The sequence below is a fragment of the Apiospora marii genome (genome assembly GCF_038362585.1).
Source record: "Apiospora marii strain CBS 49790 chromosome Unknown utg000003l_segment0_segment0, whole genome shotgun sequence".
NCBI classification, from domain to species: domain Eukaryota; kingdom Fungi; phylum Ascomycota; class Sordariomycetes; order Amphisphaeriales; family Apiosporaceae; genus Apiospora; species Apiospora marii.
In genome coordinates, this window is record NW_027117374.1 from 3,127,154 (window position 1) to 3,145,336 (window position 18,183).

Below are 18,183 nucleotides of genomic sequence, written 5' to 3' on the forward strand. Positions count from 1 at the left end.
CTACCGCCATCGATTACATTGCTCCCGGTAGCTCACGTCACGGCAGCGCCTGTTTTCCCAGGCACGGCAGTCAATCTCCCCTCAAATTGTCTCGCAACGCTGCATGCCATACGAGGTCTAGCTCGCCTGCCCTGCCCACCACCGCTCACGCCAAGTGAGGAAGCCATAGACATGATGCCATCGTCGATGTTGAAGCGCCTAGACGCCCTGATCGACAACATCGGGTCACTTCTGCCCTGGAGATTTTTTTGTATGGGTAATGTCATTAAAGCGTAGGGTTGCAAGATTGGCTTGATCCCCAGTCGGTCCAGATGCATCCAAGAATGTGTCGTTTCGGGTCTGTGACCGACCAGCAACGGCTTTGTGTGTCGAGAGAGGCAGTGATTGGCGTTGCCCATGCCAGGGCCCCGATGCTAGGCCAAAGGCTCTTGGCAGCCTGGCTAGGCCGCCTTCCCAATCGGCGTCACAGTGGATCTCGCGTGTCCTGCTGGGTTACGCCCAACGTCACCGCGCACATCATTCGCTTACTTGCCGTGCATCGCGAGTAAGTTCTTGAAGATTTCAGGAAATCCAACGGGACTCGCACGCGGCCTGCGGTTGGTTGCTATAATAATCGCTCATAGAAAGTCGGCCTGTGTGTCTCTGCGGCGTGATAAAAATACTCTCTCCTGAGACGGTAGGAGCGCATGTTTAAACGTTCCAAGGGGGCAACATCGGCTCGTGGAGTCTAATGCGGGGGGGACAATTGTGTGCAGCAGGTATTAAGCATGTCGTCGTGCCTGTCAGACTGACACGTAGTGTGCACATGCGCAACACGCATTTTCCCTCGACCGCAGGGCCAGTAAGGTTCAAGGCCAACAGCGGTAAGTGGTCGGGTCTGATTAGAGATGGTATGCAGATCATGGACTAGAAGCCTCTCGTAACATTGCCTTGCCCATAGTAGTGCTAGCGAAGAGTGAGTGAGCACTGGAACCCTGCCTTACCTGCCTGCCTCCTGCTGCAAAGCAAGTGGGAAGTTGCAAGCCAACGAGCCACAGCGTATCAAACGTTGGTCACTCTGCCACCACCGGTACGTCCGGGAAAGATGGCTTCTGACATCTCAACATGAGATGTATTAGATTACCGTCCTATATGTGAGGATCCTTAGCTCAGAACGCTAGAAGGATGGACAACTGCGAGTATCGCTGTTGATTGGGCATGTCATCTGAATGAAGGTGGCATGGCACAGGTCCTTGTGACTATCACTACCACCCAGCTTCCAGCTCGCCCAGGACAGCACCCCGTATTTCGATTGGCGTTGGCGCAAATTGAATGTTCGAAGGCTGTTTTCGGTCGCATTCACAACCTTTGGTGCTTGGAGCAATGTTAGGCATGTATTAGGCCATGAGCAGCTTTCTTGTTTCGAAGAGATCCATTGGTTCAGCTCCAAATGGGCCTCATTTGCCAACTTCCAGCTCTGGGCTCGCAGCATGGTCACTTATCAACATACCTGATCTTGAATTCCTGGTATCCAGCTCGCACAGTAAATAAACTTTACCTTGGAACTACGGAGACAATACATTTGTACCATCATCCGCCAAGAAAAAAAGCCAGAACGGAGTTGATGGCTGGCTGGTTCTCTGGGTGGTTATTATTACCACGTGTGTTAATGGCAGGCATCGTCAAAGCCGGACTGTTTCGCCAGGCATTCGGCACCATACTTCCCCTGGGCAGCTTGACTCATTGCCACGGCTTATTGGTGGATCGGCCATATATTTGTTTCGTAGGGCAACTTAGAGCTGACTTGGCTATAGCATGAACCGTTAAGGGCCCGGGCACCCCTCCCGAGGACCCTGAGTGCCTGAAACGGGGATTTAAATGGTCCATGAGTTCGGACCAAAGCCCAACGTGTGGACTAGATCTGGAGATCCGCGGGCCTCTTCCGGTGTGCTTCTGCCGGATACCGGTCCCAGAGCCGGTCCCATAGGCTGGAGCGTCCGGTCCTAAGCTATTGAATGGCGGACAGTTCTGGACAGGCGGATTCTGCAGGTGATGATCATTTGCCACGCGCGGAGTTGAAGTATTTGTTCAGGCTCATTCACTGCTTGATGCCTGTATGTTTCCGCGGACCCCAGGTCTTAGTAAAACGCTGTTTACTGGACGAACTCGCCCGTCATCTGCTCATCATTGCTTTTGGGCGCATTAGGCCGATGCAGGCAAGATTGGGAAAAATCGGCAACTAACCCGAATCAAATCAATCATTGCCAAATAAGTGTTTCGAAGACTCTATGCGTCCGGGCTCAGTCTGAACTGAGACGCGGGAAAGACATTATCGCATTGGACCTTCGACATTCAACCGAGGGTTTCCGGTCTGTGCGGGCCAGAGAATAAGAGGCAACCAAGGCAGTGAAGTATTCCAATTGCGAGAAATCCCAGGTGGGTTTGTGCAATGGGTCGCTGGAAATTGGAGGCAATGAAATTCAGCTTCGGATACCATCTAGTGACCATCAAAACCAAGGTCAAGATTATATAAAAATTATTATTAGGCCCGACTGCTGCAGGTTCGACACATCTTGACATCCAGTCTGCTGCAGACCCTGTCCTTGCAACTAGAGGTTCAAAGCATGGAACCATCCAGATGCAACTTGGACCTCCCGCCAGCTGCGAAGCGGGCTGGCAGCTGGCAGCTCATCTTAGTTGTCGCCAAGGGCAACGCGATTTCCCCATGTTTACCAAAGCAAGGCGAGTAAAGTGGTCTGAAGACGATTTTTTGTTTCATGGTAACATGTGATTTTGAGAACACCATAGAGACATCGACATCATCGCCAGATACACGCATGTATCTGCCAAGTGGATCCACGCTTTTCCATATCCCATAAGCGAAACTGAAATCATCCATCGCAAGTATCAACACGACCGACAGCTCGAAGCAGTCAAACATAACAACGCCAACATGTCGTTCAATCCGCGGATGTCAATCATCCCGCCATCCCAGACCACGTCCCGCACAACGCGCAAAAAGGAAGAGGAGGCAGATGCGTTCATGCGGCTGCCTGACAAAGAGATTGTCGGATGCATAACAGACATAGGAATCCCTTTCACGGTGGCCGACCTGAACAAACCCAACGCGGTGCAGGTGCAGATGATCTTCGAGTGGTTCGCCGAGCTGCTCCTCAACGCAACGCGCGAATCCGTCGAGCCGGCCATGCGCTCCGCTGCCGAGGACATCTGCGGCGACTACCCAGACGTCGTGCCGCCCGACACGCGCAACCTGATGGGCTTCTACGTCTCGCTGCGCCGGCTCCTGCTCGAGTGCGGTGTCACCGACTTCAGCTTCACGGACCTCTACAAGCCCACCCACGACCGCCTGGTCAAGATCTTCAGCTACTTGATCAACTTTGTGCGCTTCCGGGAGAGCCAGACCAACGTCATCGATCAGCACTTCAACAAGGCCGAGACCACCAAGGCCCGTATCGAGGCCCTGTACGAGTCGAACCAGGAAATGGAGGTGCGGCTGGCCGACATGAAGCAAAACCGCAGGGCGTTGGAAGCACAGGCGCGCGAGAAGACGGCCAGGAATGAGGAGCTCAAGAAGACGCTGCTGGATCTGCGACGGAATCAAGAGAAGGTTGCGGCCAGACTGGAAGAAGCGAAGGCGAGAAAGGGCGAGCTGGCGCAGAGGCTGGAGCAGAAGACCGCCGACAAACTGCACCTGAAGCAGGAGAGCGCGAAGCTACGGCCCTACACCCTGCAAAGTCCAACCGCTTTGCAGACGAGTCTAACGGAGCTCAACAACACCCTTAACTCCGATAAGGGCCACATCGACGCCCTGGACCGCAGAGCCCGCGCGCTGCAGACGTCGACAGATTCCTTCACGGTAGTCGCAGCTGATGTGGCCTCTTGCATCAAGCTACTTGACGAGATCTCTACGGAGCTGTCCAAGGAGGAAGAGGAGAATGCGCGGAATTCCAAGCAGCGGGATGCACTATCCGAACGCGGTAACAACGTCAAGGAGGTCGAGCGCACAGAGGCCCTGCTCCAGCGCCAGCTATCGAAATGGAACGAGCGGACGGAGAAGCTGCGCGACCAAAGCCGGGAAAAGGCGCACGAGGCCAAGGAGAAGATGGAAGAACTGAGGGCGCTGCACAAGAAGCTGACCGAAGAGCGATCGGCCAAGGGCACCGATATCGAGAGGCGGCGCGTGCGCATCGAGCAAACGGAGAAGAAGGTAAGAAGCCCAGTCCATCTCAGGAATCATATGTGCAACATACTAACTCAAGAATCTTAGATGATGGACCTCAAGGAGAACATTGAGAACGAGGTTCGCAATGCGTACGACGAATACCTCAAGATGGAGTCGCATATCAAGCTGTACATTACGGAGATGGAGCAGGCTATCTGATCTGGTTGGTCTGTGGAATTGGTTTACGATAATGTTATGAATGATGAAAGGATACCCCTGGAGTATTTGCATTAGGGCGTCAGGTGTCTCTGGTACCCTTCGAGGGGTACAGGTAGTGTTATAGACATGTATGGATTTGAACATCGAGGGCCATGAGCGGAAACAGTAATGGATACGACATCGTGTTATATTAATGTTGCTATGATTTGGGGTATCGTGGTTCTTGAGCCTCAGTGGTCGTTGTCATGATGGAGAAATTCGAACCAAACTCATTGATCTTCAAGTCGCTCGTCCCATTCCCCTTCGCCAAAGTCGCACCACCGGCTCAGAACCCGTCCGACTTCGACGGCTCTCCCAGACCAACCACCTCCCTCGTCCGCGTCGAACAGTCCAGGTCTGAGTGCAACGCCCCCGCTGAGTATGGGCACTTTCTCCCTGAGGAGCTGCTGCAAAGCTTCCTCACCCCGGACCTTAACCCCGCTACCGTCATCACGACCTGCGCCATACAATGGCTGCTGCTCGTCGCCCTCTTCATCGTCATCATGGGGCTGCTGGTAGAGCGAGGGCGCGGACGTGAGCGTGGGCGGAGGCGGATCGGCCACCTCAACACACCACCCGAGGCGCCGGCCTGTCTCGGCCACGACTGCGCACGTCGTGCCCAGGCCCTGCGCGCTCCACTCGCTCGTGTCTCGGTGCAGGGCCACGAGACCGTAGAGGATCAGACGGGGCGGCCTGCGTGTGGTGGGCGAGCGGAAGGATGACGGCGGTGGCGGGATGGTGGTAGAAGAGCTGGGTGAGAAAACGGCCAAGTAGGCCCGCAGGTGCGTTACCGTGGGCGTGTAAACGGTCCTGATGTGCCGCGATATGGAGAGCTGGTATAGCGGAGATGAGAGTAGCCTGATATTTGGGTCCGGTGGTGGTGGTGGCCGTGGGTGTTGTTTTGCTTGGGGTTCAGGCAATGAATTGTTGTTGTTATTATTGGTTTCATTGGTTTCCTCGGGTATGGTGCCGGCTTCTGGCACGGGTCTATCCGGCTGTGTCGTCTCATTGACGAGTGTTTCCAGGAATTCTGCCCGCGAAGAGCATATTATGAGCGTTGTCGGGTGGACATGGTGGTCCAGGATGTAAGTGAGTAGCTCAGATGGCAATACTGGTGAGAGAACCAGCACGTTGGCGGACGGCATTGGTAGGTAAATAATAATAGTGTTTGCTCAACGCCAATGCATGCTCTCATCTGCATTAGCCTTCAATTCATTTCAATTGAAAATTTCATGAAAAATAACACAAAAAGTCAATTGCAGGTAGGCTCTTAAATGGTGATGGCATTTGTAGGTCTCACTGCAGCCAGGGTGCTAAGGTTTACACCCAGCTTGCCCAGGCGCCCGGTCCGTCCCGCTAATACTTACTTTGAGGGAGAGCTCGGCCGTCGCACACAAAAGAAAAGCCCCGCCAACGATACAGCAAGCAGCAGCTTCCGGCCGCCGGGGTCTCGATTACGTACGTACGTCACGTACAAGTATTTCCTACCTCACTTTCCCCGGCATCACTATAACCCTTACACCCAGGCACACGACAAACAGCAGCTAGGGAGCTGGCTGTGCGTCCAAGCCAATTCTTCTTTTATTTATCATCATGGAGTCCATATCGCGCATCTCGAGTCTGCTCGAGAGTGGTAAGCAAAATGGCTCCCTGCTCTGCCCTCTGTCTGTCCTCTTGTCTTGGGCCCGGAACTAATCATGGACGATGATCTACCACCACAGCACGCGAGCTCACTTTAGACGCCGCCCAGGCCGCCCGAAGCAGCACGCGCACCGCGACCAAGTCCCTCCCGACCGCCGCCCTCAAGAAGCTCCTCGACAGCCGCAATGAGCGCGAGATCCAGGACGGCCTGCGCCGCGTCACCGCCATGATGTACCGCGGGCAGCGCACCCTGCCCTTCTTCTCGTCGGTGGTCAAGAACGTGGCCTCGCCCAACCTCGAGATCAAGAAGCTCGTCTACATCTACCTCATCCACCATGCCGAGCAGGAGCCCGACCTGGCTCTGCTGTCCATCAACACCATCCAGAAGTCACTCTCCGACGGCAACCCCCAGGTCCGCGCCCTCGCCCTCCGCACCATGTCCGGCATCCGCGTCCCCGTCATCTCCCAGATCGTCTCGCTCGCCATCAAGAAGGGCGCCGGCGACATGAGCCCCCTCGTCCGCCGCGCCGCCGCCCTCTCTCTTCCCAAGTGCTACCGCCTCGAGCCCGCCTGCCTGCCCCAGCTGATCGAGTACCTGTCCGGCCTCCTGGGCGACAAGCAGTACTTCGTCGCCGGTGCTGCCGTGTCCGCCTTCCTCGAAATCTGCCCGGAGCGGCTCGACCTGATACATCCGCACTACAGAAGCCTGGTGAAGAAGGTTGTCGACATGGACGAGTGGAGTCAGCTGGCTATGCTCCGCCTGATGAATGTCTACGCTCGCAAATGTTTCCCGAGGCGGACGCGCAGCGTCAACAAGGCCAAGGAAACATCGGGCGGCGATCTTCAGGATTTCTATGGCGATGGGAAAACGGCAGCGCCCGATGGGAGTGAAGAGACCGTGGTGCTGGATCCCGACCTGGTTTTGCTTCTGAACACGATCAAGCCCCTCTTGCAGAGCCGCAACTCGGGCGTGGTGCTGGCTGTGGCACGGTGCTACGCAAACATTGGTACCCCCGAATACACAAGGACGGCCGTCGGTCCGTTGGTCGCATTGATGCGTTCGGCGCAGGACATCGAGCAAGTGGCCCTCTACAACATTGTCTCCGTCTGCCTGGTGCACCCGGCCTCCTTCGTCAAATACGCCTCGCACTTCCTGGTCCGCGCCACCGACAGCGCGCCCGTGTGGGAGCTGAAGCTGGAGATCCTCACCCTCATCTTCCCCCACGCCCCCCTCCACACCAAAAGCCTCATCCTCAACGAGCTCGAGCACTTCTCCCCGCGGCACGAATAAGGCCCTCGTGCGCGAGGCGGTCCGAGCCATCGGGCGATGTGCGCAGACCGACCCGGCCACGGCGCCGCGGTGCCTGCGTCTTCTCCTCGGGCAGATAACGAGCCTGGACGGCACATTGGCCGCGGAGTCATTGACGGTCATACGGCATCTCATCCAGCAGGACCCCGAAGCCCACACGGGCACAGTGGTGCGGCTGGCCAAGAACCTGGATTCGGCTACGGATCCGCAGGCTCGTGCCACTATTATCTGGCTGGTGGGCGAGTTCGCCGGCCTCAATGGCGAGGACAACATTGCCGCGGACGTTCTCCGCATTCTGCTGAGGGAGTTCACCGACGAGTCCGAGATTGCGAAGCGGCAAATTGTATTGCTGGCCGCCAAGGTCTATCTGCATCACATCAATCGCGAGGCCGAGAGGTTGCAGCAGGAACAGCAGCAAAAGGAGCAGGAGAAGCCAGCATCGGAAGAGAACGGCGAGGATGAGGACGCGCCGCCTCAGTCTCCTGCGCCGGCTGTTCAACTGCCGTCGGAAGACCACCCCATCGCGAAGCTGTGGAACTACGTGCTGCTGCTCGTGCGCTACGACACCTCCTACGACCTCCGCGACCGCACCCGCCTCTACAAGGCGCTCCTCGAGGTCCCGCAGCTCGCGACCCTCATGCTGCTGGCGCCCAAGCCCGCGCCCCAGGCCCTCAGCCCGTCCGAGACGCGCAAGGGGCTGCTGCTGGGCTCCTCGGCCCTGGTCCTGGCCGGCGGCGGCGGCGTGCACGGCTTGCGCGGCTACGAGCCCCTGCCCGCCTGGGTCCCAGAGGGCAGAGAGCCCGACCCCAAGCTGCGCGGTACGCAGGAAGGCGGGCGGGCCGAGTATGGCGACGGAATGTCGCGCGGCTCCATACCGGCGTCGCAGCAGCTGGACGAGGCCTCGTCTTCTAGGGGCATGGAGGCCACTTGCGCGGGCAAGAGCAATGGGTCCGGTGCCAAGACGCTGGATGATTGGCTGGCGGAGGATGAGGGTGAGAGTGAGGAAGAGGAAGAGGAGTCTGGCGAAGAGGAAGAAGAGGAAGAAGAGGAAGACGACGACGAAGAAGAGTCTGGGGAAGAGTATGAGACGGACGAAGGAGGAGAGGAAGAAGGCGAAGACGAAGAGGACGCTAGTGAAGGGGAGAAAGGGGAATTGCAGCGGTTCCTTGATGACTAACCTGAAACGCATTGGTCTTCCTACATCAGCTGGCCGTACCTCAAAGCAGACTCGAATAAAAAATTTATATTTCAAAATGATGTCCCTGCTTTCCTCTTGGCTACTAGTTGAAGCTGATGCTCTTGTGAGGTGGAGGTGAAAGGGATGTAGCTTAGACGTGCCAAATGCCGATCTGCTTGTTAGCACCAAATCGATTTTTACCTGCTACACCGAGACGCCTCGTCCCATTGCCTCGAAACAATATCTCTAATAATACACGATATTCGAATAGCCCATTCGACGACCAATGCCTGTGAGCAGGTGCCAATTTCAATACAGGCCCAAATAATCCCAACCCAACTCCAGCCCCATCGTACAACGAGCCAAGCCAGCAACTCCGGTCATCGACCCCGATCCCGTCATGCCAAAACGCCACCAAACTCCAAACATGAATCAAATCTATGCAGCCACAGCCACGCCAATTATGATATCCTGTGACTTCTCTGGCAGGCTTTCCTCGCCGTTCACCGACGTCTCCTCATCTTGTCCTTCTTCATCTCCCACCTTCACCGCGTCGTCCCCAGTCACACCGGCAGCCTCCATGATGGACGAAGCAGGAGACCCCCCGGACACTGGCCCCTCATTGTCGCTGCTATCATCATTCTCCTCCTCATCGCCGCCACTGCTGCTACTCGAGCCCGACCCCGAGACCGTTCCTTCACATTCGCTCTCGCTCTGGCTGTACAGCTTCTCCGTCGCGACGGTCTGCAACGAGACGTCGAGCTTGAGCAGGAACCGCGCCGCGCCGCGGAATACGCGCTCCAGGTATTCGTCGACCTCGAAGCCGGCGTCGAGCAGCGAGGAGGAGGACCGGAAGTCATAGGCGTGCGACTCGAAATGCGCAAAGTACCGGTTGCAGCTCTGCTGCATGCGGCGGGCCCGCGCCAGGTTTCGGCCCAGCGCCAGGGGAACCGCCTGGTGCACGAAGTCGGCCAGGGGCAGCAGGAGGGCGTGCTGGCCGTGGTAGCGCAGGCTGGGCTTCATGGTCGGGTGGGCGGGGAGGCGGTTGCTGGCCATGATGCGGTAGACTGTTTGTTGAGGCTGGTTAGCGGGGGCTGACAGGTCACGACGGAGAAGAAGAAGAATGAAATGCAAGCCGACTTACCTTGCGCGGCGGAGATGTTGTGCTGGATTCCTGCCGTGGCGTGGAAGATGCGGAGGGGATACGAGAGGGAAGAGCCATCCTCCTTCTCGATCTGGGGGACGTCGGCCAGGCACGTCGAGACCAGGCTCATGGCTACGTCGTCCACGGGGACGATGTCCAAGCCGCTGTGGAGCTCGCCGCTCACGACGCGCAGGACGCCCGTCCAGACCCCCGTGAAGATTCCTGTCGCGCCGGCGTAGCTGTCGACCCAGCCGGGCACCGGGTACTGCCAGGCCGCCGAGACGATGCTGGGTCGTACGATGGTCAGCGGCAGCTCGCGCCGGGACTCGGCCACGACGTGCTCGGCCAAGCACTTTGTTAGGGTGTATAGATTCGGGTGACCCGTGAGCTTGAGGGCGTCGTCGCCCGACAGCGCGCCCGACCGGAGCCGCTCGCACAGTTCCGCGGCCGGCACCGGCAGCGGGACCAGCTGCTCGTGGATGGGCGCCGCGGACCAGGGCGTCACGTAGGCCGTCGACGTGAGCACGGCGTGGCGTAGCTGGCGGCAGCGGCGCGCCAGCACCAGCAGGTTGAGGGAGCTGCCCACGTTCTCGCGCAGCAGCACGTCGGCCGCGGCGATGAAGGAGATGCTCGCGGCGCAGTGTATGATGTGCGTGGTGTTCTCGTAGAGGTACGCGGCGTCCCTCTGGTTGGTGATGCCGCAGTCGTCCGTGGCCATGTCGCCCTCGACGACGCGCACGTCGTCTGTCCAGCCGGGGGTCAGCAGGCTGAAGCACGGCGACGACTTGGCCAGGTCGAGGAACCGCTCCCGCGCGCTCTTGGTCTTGTTGGCCCGCACCAGCACGATCACCTTGTCGAAGAGGAAGCTGGCCCGGCAGCGGAAGAGGGTCTCGACCACGACTTTGCCCACGAAGCCGGTGGAGCCGGTGACGAGGATCACGTTTCCCATGATGATAATCGAGAACAACTGGATGAAAGGTGGCAGAAGGAAGATAAACTCTGGAGGTTGCGACTGCGTGGCTGTTAATATCGAAGAGTTAGGTCTCAAGAGTAAGAGGATCGGCAGGCCCTTTATATCCAGTCACAGTGATAGAAGTGACAGAAGTTTCTCTTGGCTTATCTCCTGCATTAATACGCCGCTGCCGATTCTAACCATATGTTACGCCACGATACCCCATCTCGGCCGGTATCCGGCAATGGGGAGGATGCCCGCCAAGAGAAATCATATCGACTGAGATTTGGGGCATGTCGAAGTGTTGACAGATGGAAGCCAGCGCCGACGTTAGGGGGGTCAATTTGGTGCTTGCCAAGGATCATCATTTCCTAGAGTTGACGAGACATTCATCTCGTTGGGATGACGAATCCTGCCAAGACGAATCGCACTATGTGGCGTCCAAGTCAGCACCGCTTAGTCTTTCCCGGCGGCCACGAACTCCGGAGCCAGTCGGAAGGGGGGGGGTGGGATACCCGCACACTATTCACGTTGCATGCGCATATTATTCTAGAGGCAAAGGATCGGAAACGAACTGCGCATCGGGTAGCTTGCTATTTTGGCAGTTAGCCTGATCAGTTAGAAAAGGGGGCGGGGGAGGGATAAAGATGCCCTGAAACTGGTGGCGTGGCCCAAAACTCTACCTACTAGTGCTGCTGTCAACGGTGCTGCCAACCCCCAAGAGTTTACATCTGTCGCTGGGCAACTTTACGTCGGCCTGCCCCAAACAGACTTGAGCGTTACTCTTGAGAGAGAGAGTTTCATGACCAGTGACCAATGTAGCGAGTATGGCCTTTTCGGGAGGGCTGTACAGCCCTACGTTCGATAGTAAAGATGCTAATTGCCGTAAACAAAATCAGCCATGCAGACAGAGATGTGCTCTGGACTCGTACACGCTGGGATGGGCAGATCCAAGAATTTGGGCAATTGTAGTTTTAAATATTCCGATTATAGACGTAGGCAAAACTGGACGTGGGAGGGCCTGGGTATCCTGCAAGATCTCTGCCACACCATACATTGCCATCAACTCAACCATACGCAGGCAAAACACCACGCCGTTATCAAACTCAAAAACGCCTAAATGCTTTCCTCGCCAGGATGCCAAATCAAATCAGATGTCCCCGCATACTTTTTTGCAAATGGACGGGCGCCACCAATACCATCCAGACGAACGGGAGCGTGAATGAACCCCGAAATCTTGCAGACTGGCCAGGTCCGTCCTGCCCCGCGCTTAGAACGGGCGGGAACGGTCCGTGAAGCGGGAGTGGCACGAGTAGCCTGAGTACGCGGATGGCGCGTAGTGCGATCGATAGCTCCTGCCGCTGCTTTGGCGGGTTATCATCTTGGCCTCGACCTCTAGCAGCCGCCTCTCCATGTCGTCGAAGCGGCTGGGGTGGACTCCTGTCATGACGCGGCTGACCCGCCCCTGCACCTTGCGCATCTCCATCCTCACACCCTGGGCCACGGACCCCGAGTTCACGCTGAAAGAGGGGTCATCCAGGGACTCGAAGGCCTGGTTCTGTTCGTCGCGGAAGACGTACCCCGGGTGGCCTATAGTCAACAGGAAGACGCAAACTATGATGGCACTGTGGGTAGTAAAATTATGCGTCAGTCTCGAGTATTCAAGCGGTCATGGACGGATATAGAAGGAAACGGTGGCAGGCTAGGCAAGTACTCACCATCCTTCCAACATGATGAACAGTCCCTCCTCCTTCATCAGAGCTCCAGTGTAGCCCTGATAGAGCTCCGCGGCACGGTAGCAGCTCCTGGCCGTGGTCAAGACAAGGGCGATAATGATCATGGCCATGAAGAAGCGGAGGCGGGTATCGTAGCTATTGGTCTCCGGAGCGCCCTTGGCGCTATTGAAGAAGCGCACAGCAAAGTCCAAAAAGAGGCAGGCGAAGACGCTGATGGAGAACACTTGCAGGGCCAGCCCGATGACCGAGATGTGCTCGCCGGTATGGACCATGTCGCTGCCCACCTCGGCCACGGCGCTGATGATGGCCCCGGCCGACTGCAGCGTCAGAGCAAGCATGTCGCCCGGAAGGAAGATCCACACGAGAAGGGAGGGGTTGAACCGCTTCAGATGAGGTGCCAAGTTATTGATCCTTGAGTTCTAAGTCAGCAGCGAACACCTCAAAGGAAACGAAGGGAACCCTTACGCCATAGCTAACGTAACATATATGCCTGCACAATAGAACACGGGGACGATCGTCAAGAATACTGTGTCTGGCGGTCAGTCATACAGTTCACATCTACCAGAAGTAGTCACAGGGAACAAAGAGCAGGATTGCGCATGTACTCACCTCCTTGGATTAAGAAAGGGTAGAACGCAAATGGGTTATAATGCATGAATATGCGCCCAACGTAGCCCGCAATAGCGCTGATAGTACAAGTAACACAGCACAATGTGAAAAACCAGGACCGCCAACGGAACCCCAGCATGATGTGGACAACCATGGCGAACGCGTACAGAGCGATGAAGATGATATTAACTAAGAGGTTCGGGAGATAGCCCGTCACGCTCATCTCCAGCGGGCACAGATCGAGGGTGCAATTGACCTTGGGGCCGAAGCCGATCATGTATCGGAGCTGCGCAGGGTCCAGGTGCGTTGGGTGAGCTGCGCTCATGGGAATTGTAGCGTTAGGTGTCATGAGCGGATTGGTCGTATTGCCCATTGTGGCAACGGCCGCATGGTGTGCCATATTTGGCTACGCAGCAATGTGCAATAGAGATTAAGGAGTTCAAGGAAGGCAAGTCGGAAGACCAGTCCAAAAACAGCAGTTGAGACAGTGATAGCTTACGAAAAAACGACTGAGAGAATGTATATGCACGACCAGGTCCAGCAAGGTCAACATATGTGTGACTGTCGTTGGAAACGTCGATAGAAGCAAAAGAAAGAAAGACTCCTCGGCCAGTAATAGGTAGTCGGGTGGGTAATGTGTCATTATAAGGACGATTTGTTGCCACCTTCTCGAACACATCCACACACGAACTACTGGTGTAGCTGCGAAAAGGAGGCCTTCATTTCGATATAACTTTGTTGCGTTGAAATGAAGGAGGGTAGGCGACAAGTCCCAGAGGTACAGACGCTTCAGGGGTGTATGAGACAAGCTACTTTGCTTGGCCAAGAATGTGGCCTAACTCAACAGTAAATTGTATCTCCGAGCGATCTTCGGTGTGAATAGCCATGCCAGCATTTCCCCTTATGATTAAGTTTGAGGCGCGGCCACGAACGTTAGAGATTTCCACGCCGGTCCAGACCTCTTGTGGCCGGTGGCGCCCATTCGGGAAGATGGCGCATCATTCGGACGGGTCGCGTCTCTAGCCGTATCCTGTCGGAAATACCCATGGAGTATCCCACGCTCCCGCTCTCTAGCAGCTTTCGTACCTCAGATAAATGAAGTGGCTTGACCCGAAATACCATCCCACTTGAAAAATGGTTCTTCCAAACGCTGTATGTGACGGGAAAGCGAGCGGTCACGACCTGCCAAGCATACTTGGATATTTCAGAGCTTTACCCCTCTGAAAACAAGAATAGCTAGCACGTAACAGGCCGCGCTGATGAAGTACGGCGTGCCCAAAGCAGCACCCCCGGTATTAATCCCATGAACCCAGAGAGCAGCCATCAGTGGCGCGCCAAGCAGCGAGCCCAACGTTTTGACCATCACGACCAACGAGAAGATGTGTGTTTCTGGGTCAATCGACCCTATCATGTCTCTGTCATGTTTCGGGGCAATGGCCGGTGACTTGATTAGCGAGAGGGTGAAGATTGGGAGGGCAGAACCCAATGCATAGATCAGCAACGACGGGAAAAGCAGCCAGATATTGGTTGAAACGCCGATTGCAGAAGCACCAAGCACAGATATAGCCCAGCAGACCAACGCATACTGGGAGTTAGCTCTATCGGTGTCGCTGTTCCCTTGGGAGGCGCCTACCGAAGAGTGCCGCGATCGCAGGAGTGAGGGTATCACGACTGTGAGGAGGACGAAATTGACCACGGCCTTGCATGAAAGAAGATATCCGGCAGAAGCAAAACTCCAGTGATAGCGCTTGGAGATATACTGTGGAAGCAGTTTGGTGTCGGAGCTTGCTAATGAGGACAGGAAAAAGCAAATGAACATCAGGGTCAAGTTGCGTGGGTGGCTCGCAGTAATTGATCGCAGAGTTTGAAATCGCTCCAGAATGGCCCTCATGATTGATCCCTTGGACGTAGGGGCTGTTGGAGCAGAAGACGATATCAGAGGCTCTGCTTGTTCCAACTGGCTGTCGTCGTCTGGATGGTTGGCCTCGGCCTTTCCTAGATGGTCTGGGAGCAGCGATACGGCGGGGATGGCGAGCAATAACAGGGCTATGCATATCCAAAATGGTAGCCAGATGAGGACCGTCATGGACGCCGCAGCGAGGGCAGGCGCGCCGAGGGCTACTACGTAGGATATGGAGCCCATCCAACCAAAGTAAGTTGCACTGATTACTCGTTAGCCAATAGCATGCCTTTCCAGGGGAGCTCACAGACCGAAGGACATAATCGTCCGTTATCCCCGACGCGATTGTATATGTGATCGAGTTGAACACACAGTCCCCGCCGAGTACGGATAATATGGGAGCGGCAATGATGGCAGTGGTTGGCAGAGCGTGCTCAAAATAGCCGACAACGACAGTCCACACAAGCATCCAAACCCTTGGAATCAAGTTCAACCATAGAATGGCACGCTGGCCATACTTTTCGGCCACAAACCCAAGAGGTATTGTCATGACGAAATCTACATCGTTGTCAGCAACCCAACATACCCCGCGGGCACGTTGTGCGATGATGCAGGGTGTCGCAGGAGGGCTAGAACGGCGGATGTGCAGATAGCTTACCACCAACGATCCAAGCTGTGTCGACGGCGCCTTGGATCCATGCCAGTCCCCGCTGGACCTCGTCAATCTTACAGAGTTCCTCCGGGACGGTACCGTCGTGGCCGATCCGGGATTTATCATGTCCTGTGTAATATTCGCGACAAAGCCGCCTCTCGATGACGCGGTTCAATGGGAGACTCGAGAGGCTTTGGGCGAAATTGACCAGGAAGAGCAAGGTAAGCAGGGCACCAATCACGGCGCGACGAGGAATCGGACTGCGCCTGGCCTTTTGATTATCATCTCTTCCCGGGCCTGCCACATGCTCAGGGCCGAGAAAAGGCTCCGTGTCGCTTTCCATGACAAGCTGGATCTCTTGGTGATCAGATTGATGGTTGTGAGCGATAGGGTCCGGAGGCTACTTGCTTAGCGCAGAGACGCTGAGTTCACAGAGGTCCGACCCACTAAACCCCAGGCTCACAGGGGTCGGTCGCCCCTCCCTCGATCTACTTGCCAAGTTACCTGGCTTCCATTTCTGGGGTACAACCTTGAGCTCAGTATTTGCATGTGTATGGACCGTTCATTTGATGTTTCTTCGTTGACATGGCATCCAACATATGCCGTACGATCCCAATAGAATTGTTACCTGGAATTTTGCACATCATATCCAGTGATCATTTGACGGGGGACTGTTATTACTTGGAAGCCTAATCACTACCTTGCATGATGGCAGCGCCATTGGCCGTTGGCGCCTCATTGGCCATGATATCCATGCACAGGCCTGTCTCCTGGATTCCCAAAACTGACTCCAATGCCGTCGCGAACACGCAACGGACGAGCTGCAGGTCGCCGCCAAACTCGTTGTTGGTGGCCAAGATGACACTCTGGGTAGCCTCGGTGTGCTCGTCCATGATGATGAAGGCGTTGTAGTGCAACTTCACGTTCTTGAAGTTCTGCTTGGGGAAAGCGCTGCGCACCACCATGTCGACTTCGCCCGCCGAGAGGCCTAGCAGCTCGTCTGCCAAAGCCGGCTTCGATGCAGGGGGCTCAATTGCCGGCTGTTCGAAGAAGGGCGCCTTGAGCGACGTGATGAAGGCCACGACCGGCTGAACCTCATCCTCATCCTCCCCATCTTCTCCGGTATTGGCTTGAGATGACGCCTCCTTCACGAATGCACGAATGGTCTGTAATGTATCTTAGCACGAAACATCTATGACATGGTTCCCCACACGACCGACCAACCTACCTCGAGACTGATATCCGCGGTTCGGAATACAGGAAAATATGGATGGGCCGTCTCACCGCGGCCTTCCATCGCACAGTCCTCGTCCCACGCCGGGCTCGGCCTCCATTTGGCCGATCGAAGCTTGGATGGCTGGTCGCGGAGCACCTGGACCGTCTCAGTGTTCCATATCCCCCCTACAGCAGCAGCCTCATCGCGCAGGATGCGGGCCGCGGTAGAGTCTGCGGCGACTTCGAGGTCCTCTAGCAGTGACGCGACGTGGTTAAGATTGCAACGAATGTTGACGCTACTCGTGTTATCTTCGTCTTCATCTTCCCCTTTCGGGCGATTCTGGTACTCAAAGGAGCTCACACAGCACGTGAAGCGGTCCTCAGCCGAGTGTCTGTCCAAGATGGCGTAGGCCTTGGTAGACGCCGTGTTGTAGAGGGCCATAGCCTGACGCATCGTGTCCTTAGCCTCTCTCTCCCCGTCCTGGTCCAAATTGACGAAAGGCGACACATAGGAAAGGATGGGCCTGTTGTCTGCTGTGAGTATCTCGGAAAGGTCCGGCTTCACAGGCATAACGAGCTTCTCATTGCAAAGAACCCCATCGTTGATGAGCTGCACAGCTAAGTGTCAGATTTTGGAACGAATTGGTTAGGTCAATGGGTGTGATCTTACATCGATACCAATATCCTCCGACAAGGATATGACCAGTTGTCGCTGGTGCGCTCCGTGGCTCATGTTGGCTGGCAGCAGTGCGGTCGCCAGATTCCTTCCAATAAAGGAGGGGCAGGTTCCAGTCGGTTTGCACGCTACTCGAATTCAGGAATACGATGAAGTTTGATGGATAGATAGCCTGGATCACAAAAAAGCTCAGAAGTTGCAAAATGATTTAAATAATTAATACCGTGATACAGATCATTTGATGCATGACTAAGCCATAACTACAAAATGTGATTATGTACGTCTATCCCAGATGGCAAGAAAAGATGACGGTGATGTTTTGCGAAGCCAGTTGCATGGTTGGTTTGGGGAGACCGCCCCGCCGATCAAGGATCCTGGCCGCTAATCGATCAGATCGTTGGCGGGAGGGACAGGGACAGCAGGGTAAGACACATCCTTCATAGTCATGAAATTAGGTACACAAGTTCAGTAAAGGGAAAATCCTTCTTTCGCCTGAGTCTTCATTACGTTCTGCAATTGGGCCTGGCCCTACTTCATATTGATACTTACTTTATTCATGGCGCTGCTACCAGGCGGCTTAGAGCTCTGCACGAAAGAGCTGAGGTAACCTGTGTGTTAATGAACGCACCTGGGCCACGCCCCCGCATTACTTAGATAACCTAGCAACATTGAACCTACCACCTACCTACCAATTGGCGCTAATTGTATATTTGTCAAACAAGTCGCTTAAAAACAGCGCCAGAAAACCTGCC

The 18,183-nt window shown here is 55.7% G+C and overlaps 6 protein-coding genes across 6 annotated transcripts; 2 read left to right on the forward strand and 4 right to left on the reverse strand.

Moving 5' to 3' along the window:
- Positions 1-2,932: 2,932 nt before the first annotated feature.
- Positions 2,933-4,381, forward strand: PG985_004522 (Nuf2 family protein; the record flags this gene model as incomplete). Its single annotated transcript, XM_066824291.1, has 2 exons — positions 2,933-4,207; positions 4,268-4,381. 2 exons carry the CDS (start codon positions 2,933-2,935, stop codon positions 4,379-4,381), a joined length of 1,389 nt encoding a protein of 462 aa, XP_066687451.1.
- A 269-nt stretch (positions 4,382-4,650) lies between these two features.
- PG985_004523 (uncharacterized protein) lies at positions 4,651-5,565 on the reverse strand (the record flags this gene model as incomplete). Its single annotated transcript, XM_066824292.1, has 1 exon — positions 4,651-5,565. One exon carries the CDS (start codon positions 5,563-5,565, stop codon positions 4,651-4,653), a length of 915 nt encoding a protein of 304 aa, XP_066687452.1.
- A 448-nt stretch (positions 5,566-6,013) lies between these two features.
- On the forward strand, positions 6,014-8,547 carry PG985_004524 (uncharacterized protein; the record flags this gene model as incomplete). The annotated part of the gene is made up of 3 exons (XM_066824293.1): positions 6,014-6,053; positions 6,142-7,243; positions 7,323-8,547. 3 exons carry the CDS (start codon positions 6,014-6,016, stop codon positions 8,545-8,547), a joined length of 2,367 nt encoding a protein of 788 aa, XP_066687453.1.
- A 438-nt stretch (positions 8,548-8,985) lies between these two features.
- PG985_004525 (secondary metabolism biosynthetic enzyme) lies at positions 8,986-10,640 on the reverse strand (the record flags this gene model as incomplete). Its single annotated transcript, XM_066824294.1, has 2 exons — positions 8,986-9,614; positions 9,692-10,640. The coding sequence occupies 2 exons, from the start codon at positions 10,638-10,640 to the stop codon at positions 8,986-8,988; spliced, it is 1,578 nt and encodes a 525-aa protein (XP_066687454.1).
- A 1,273-nt stretch (positions 10,641-11,913) lies between these two features.
- On the reverse strand, positions 11,914-13,361 carry PG985_004526 (RTA1 like protein; the record flags this gene model as incomplete). The annotated part of the gene is made up of 4 exons (XM_066824295.1): positions 11,914-12,268; positions 12,362-12,790; positions 12,845-12,911; positions 12,989-13,361. 4 exons carry the CDS (start codon positions 13,359-13,361, stop codon positions 11,914-11,916), a joined length of 1,224 nt encoding a protein of 407 aa, XP_066687455.1.
- Positions 13,362-14,192: 831 nt separating this feature from the next.
- On the reverse strand, positions 14,193-17,488 carry PG985_004527 (uncharacterized protein; the record flags this gene model as incomplete). The annotated part of the gene is made up of 6 exons (XM_066824296.1): positions 14,193-15,150; positions 15,200-15,446; positions 15,547-15,897; positions 16,241-16,706; positions 16,769-17,365; positions 17,426-17,488. 6 exons carry the CDS (start codon positions 17,486-17,488, stop codon positions 14,193-14,195), a joined length of 2,682 nt encoding a protein of 893 aa, XP_066687456.1.
- Positions 17,489-18,183: the final 695 nt, after the last annotated feature.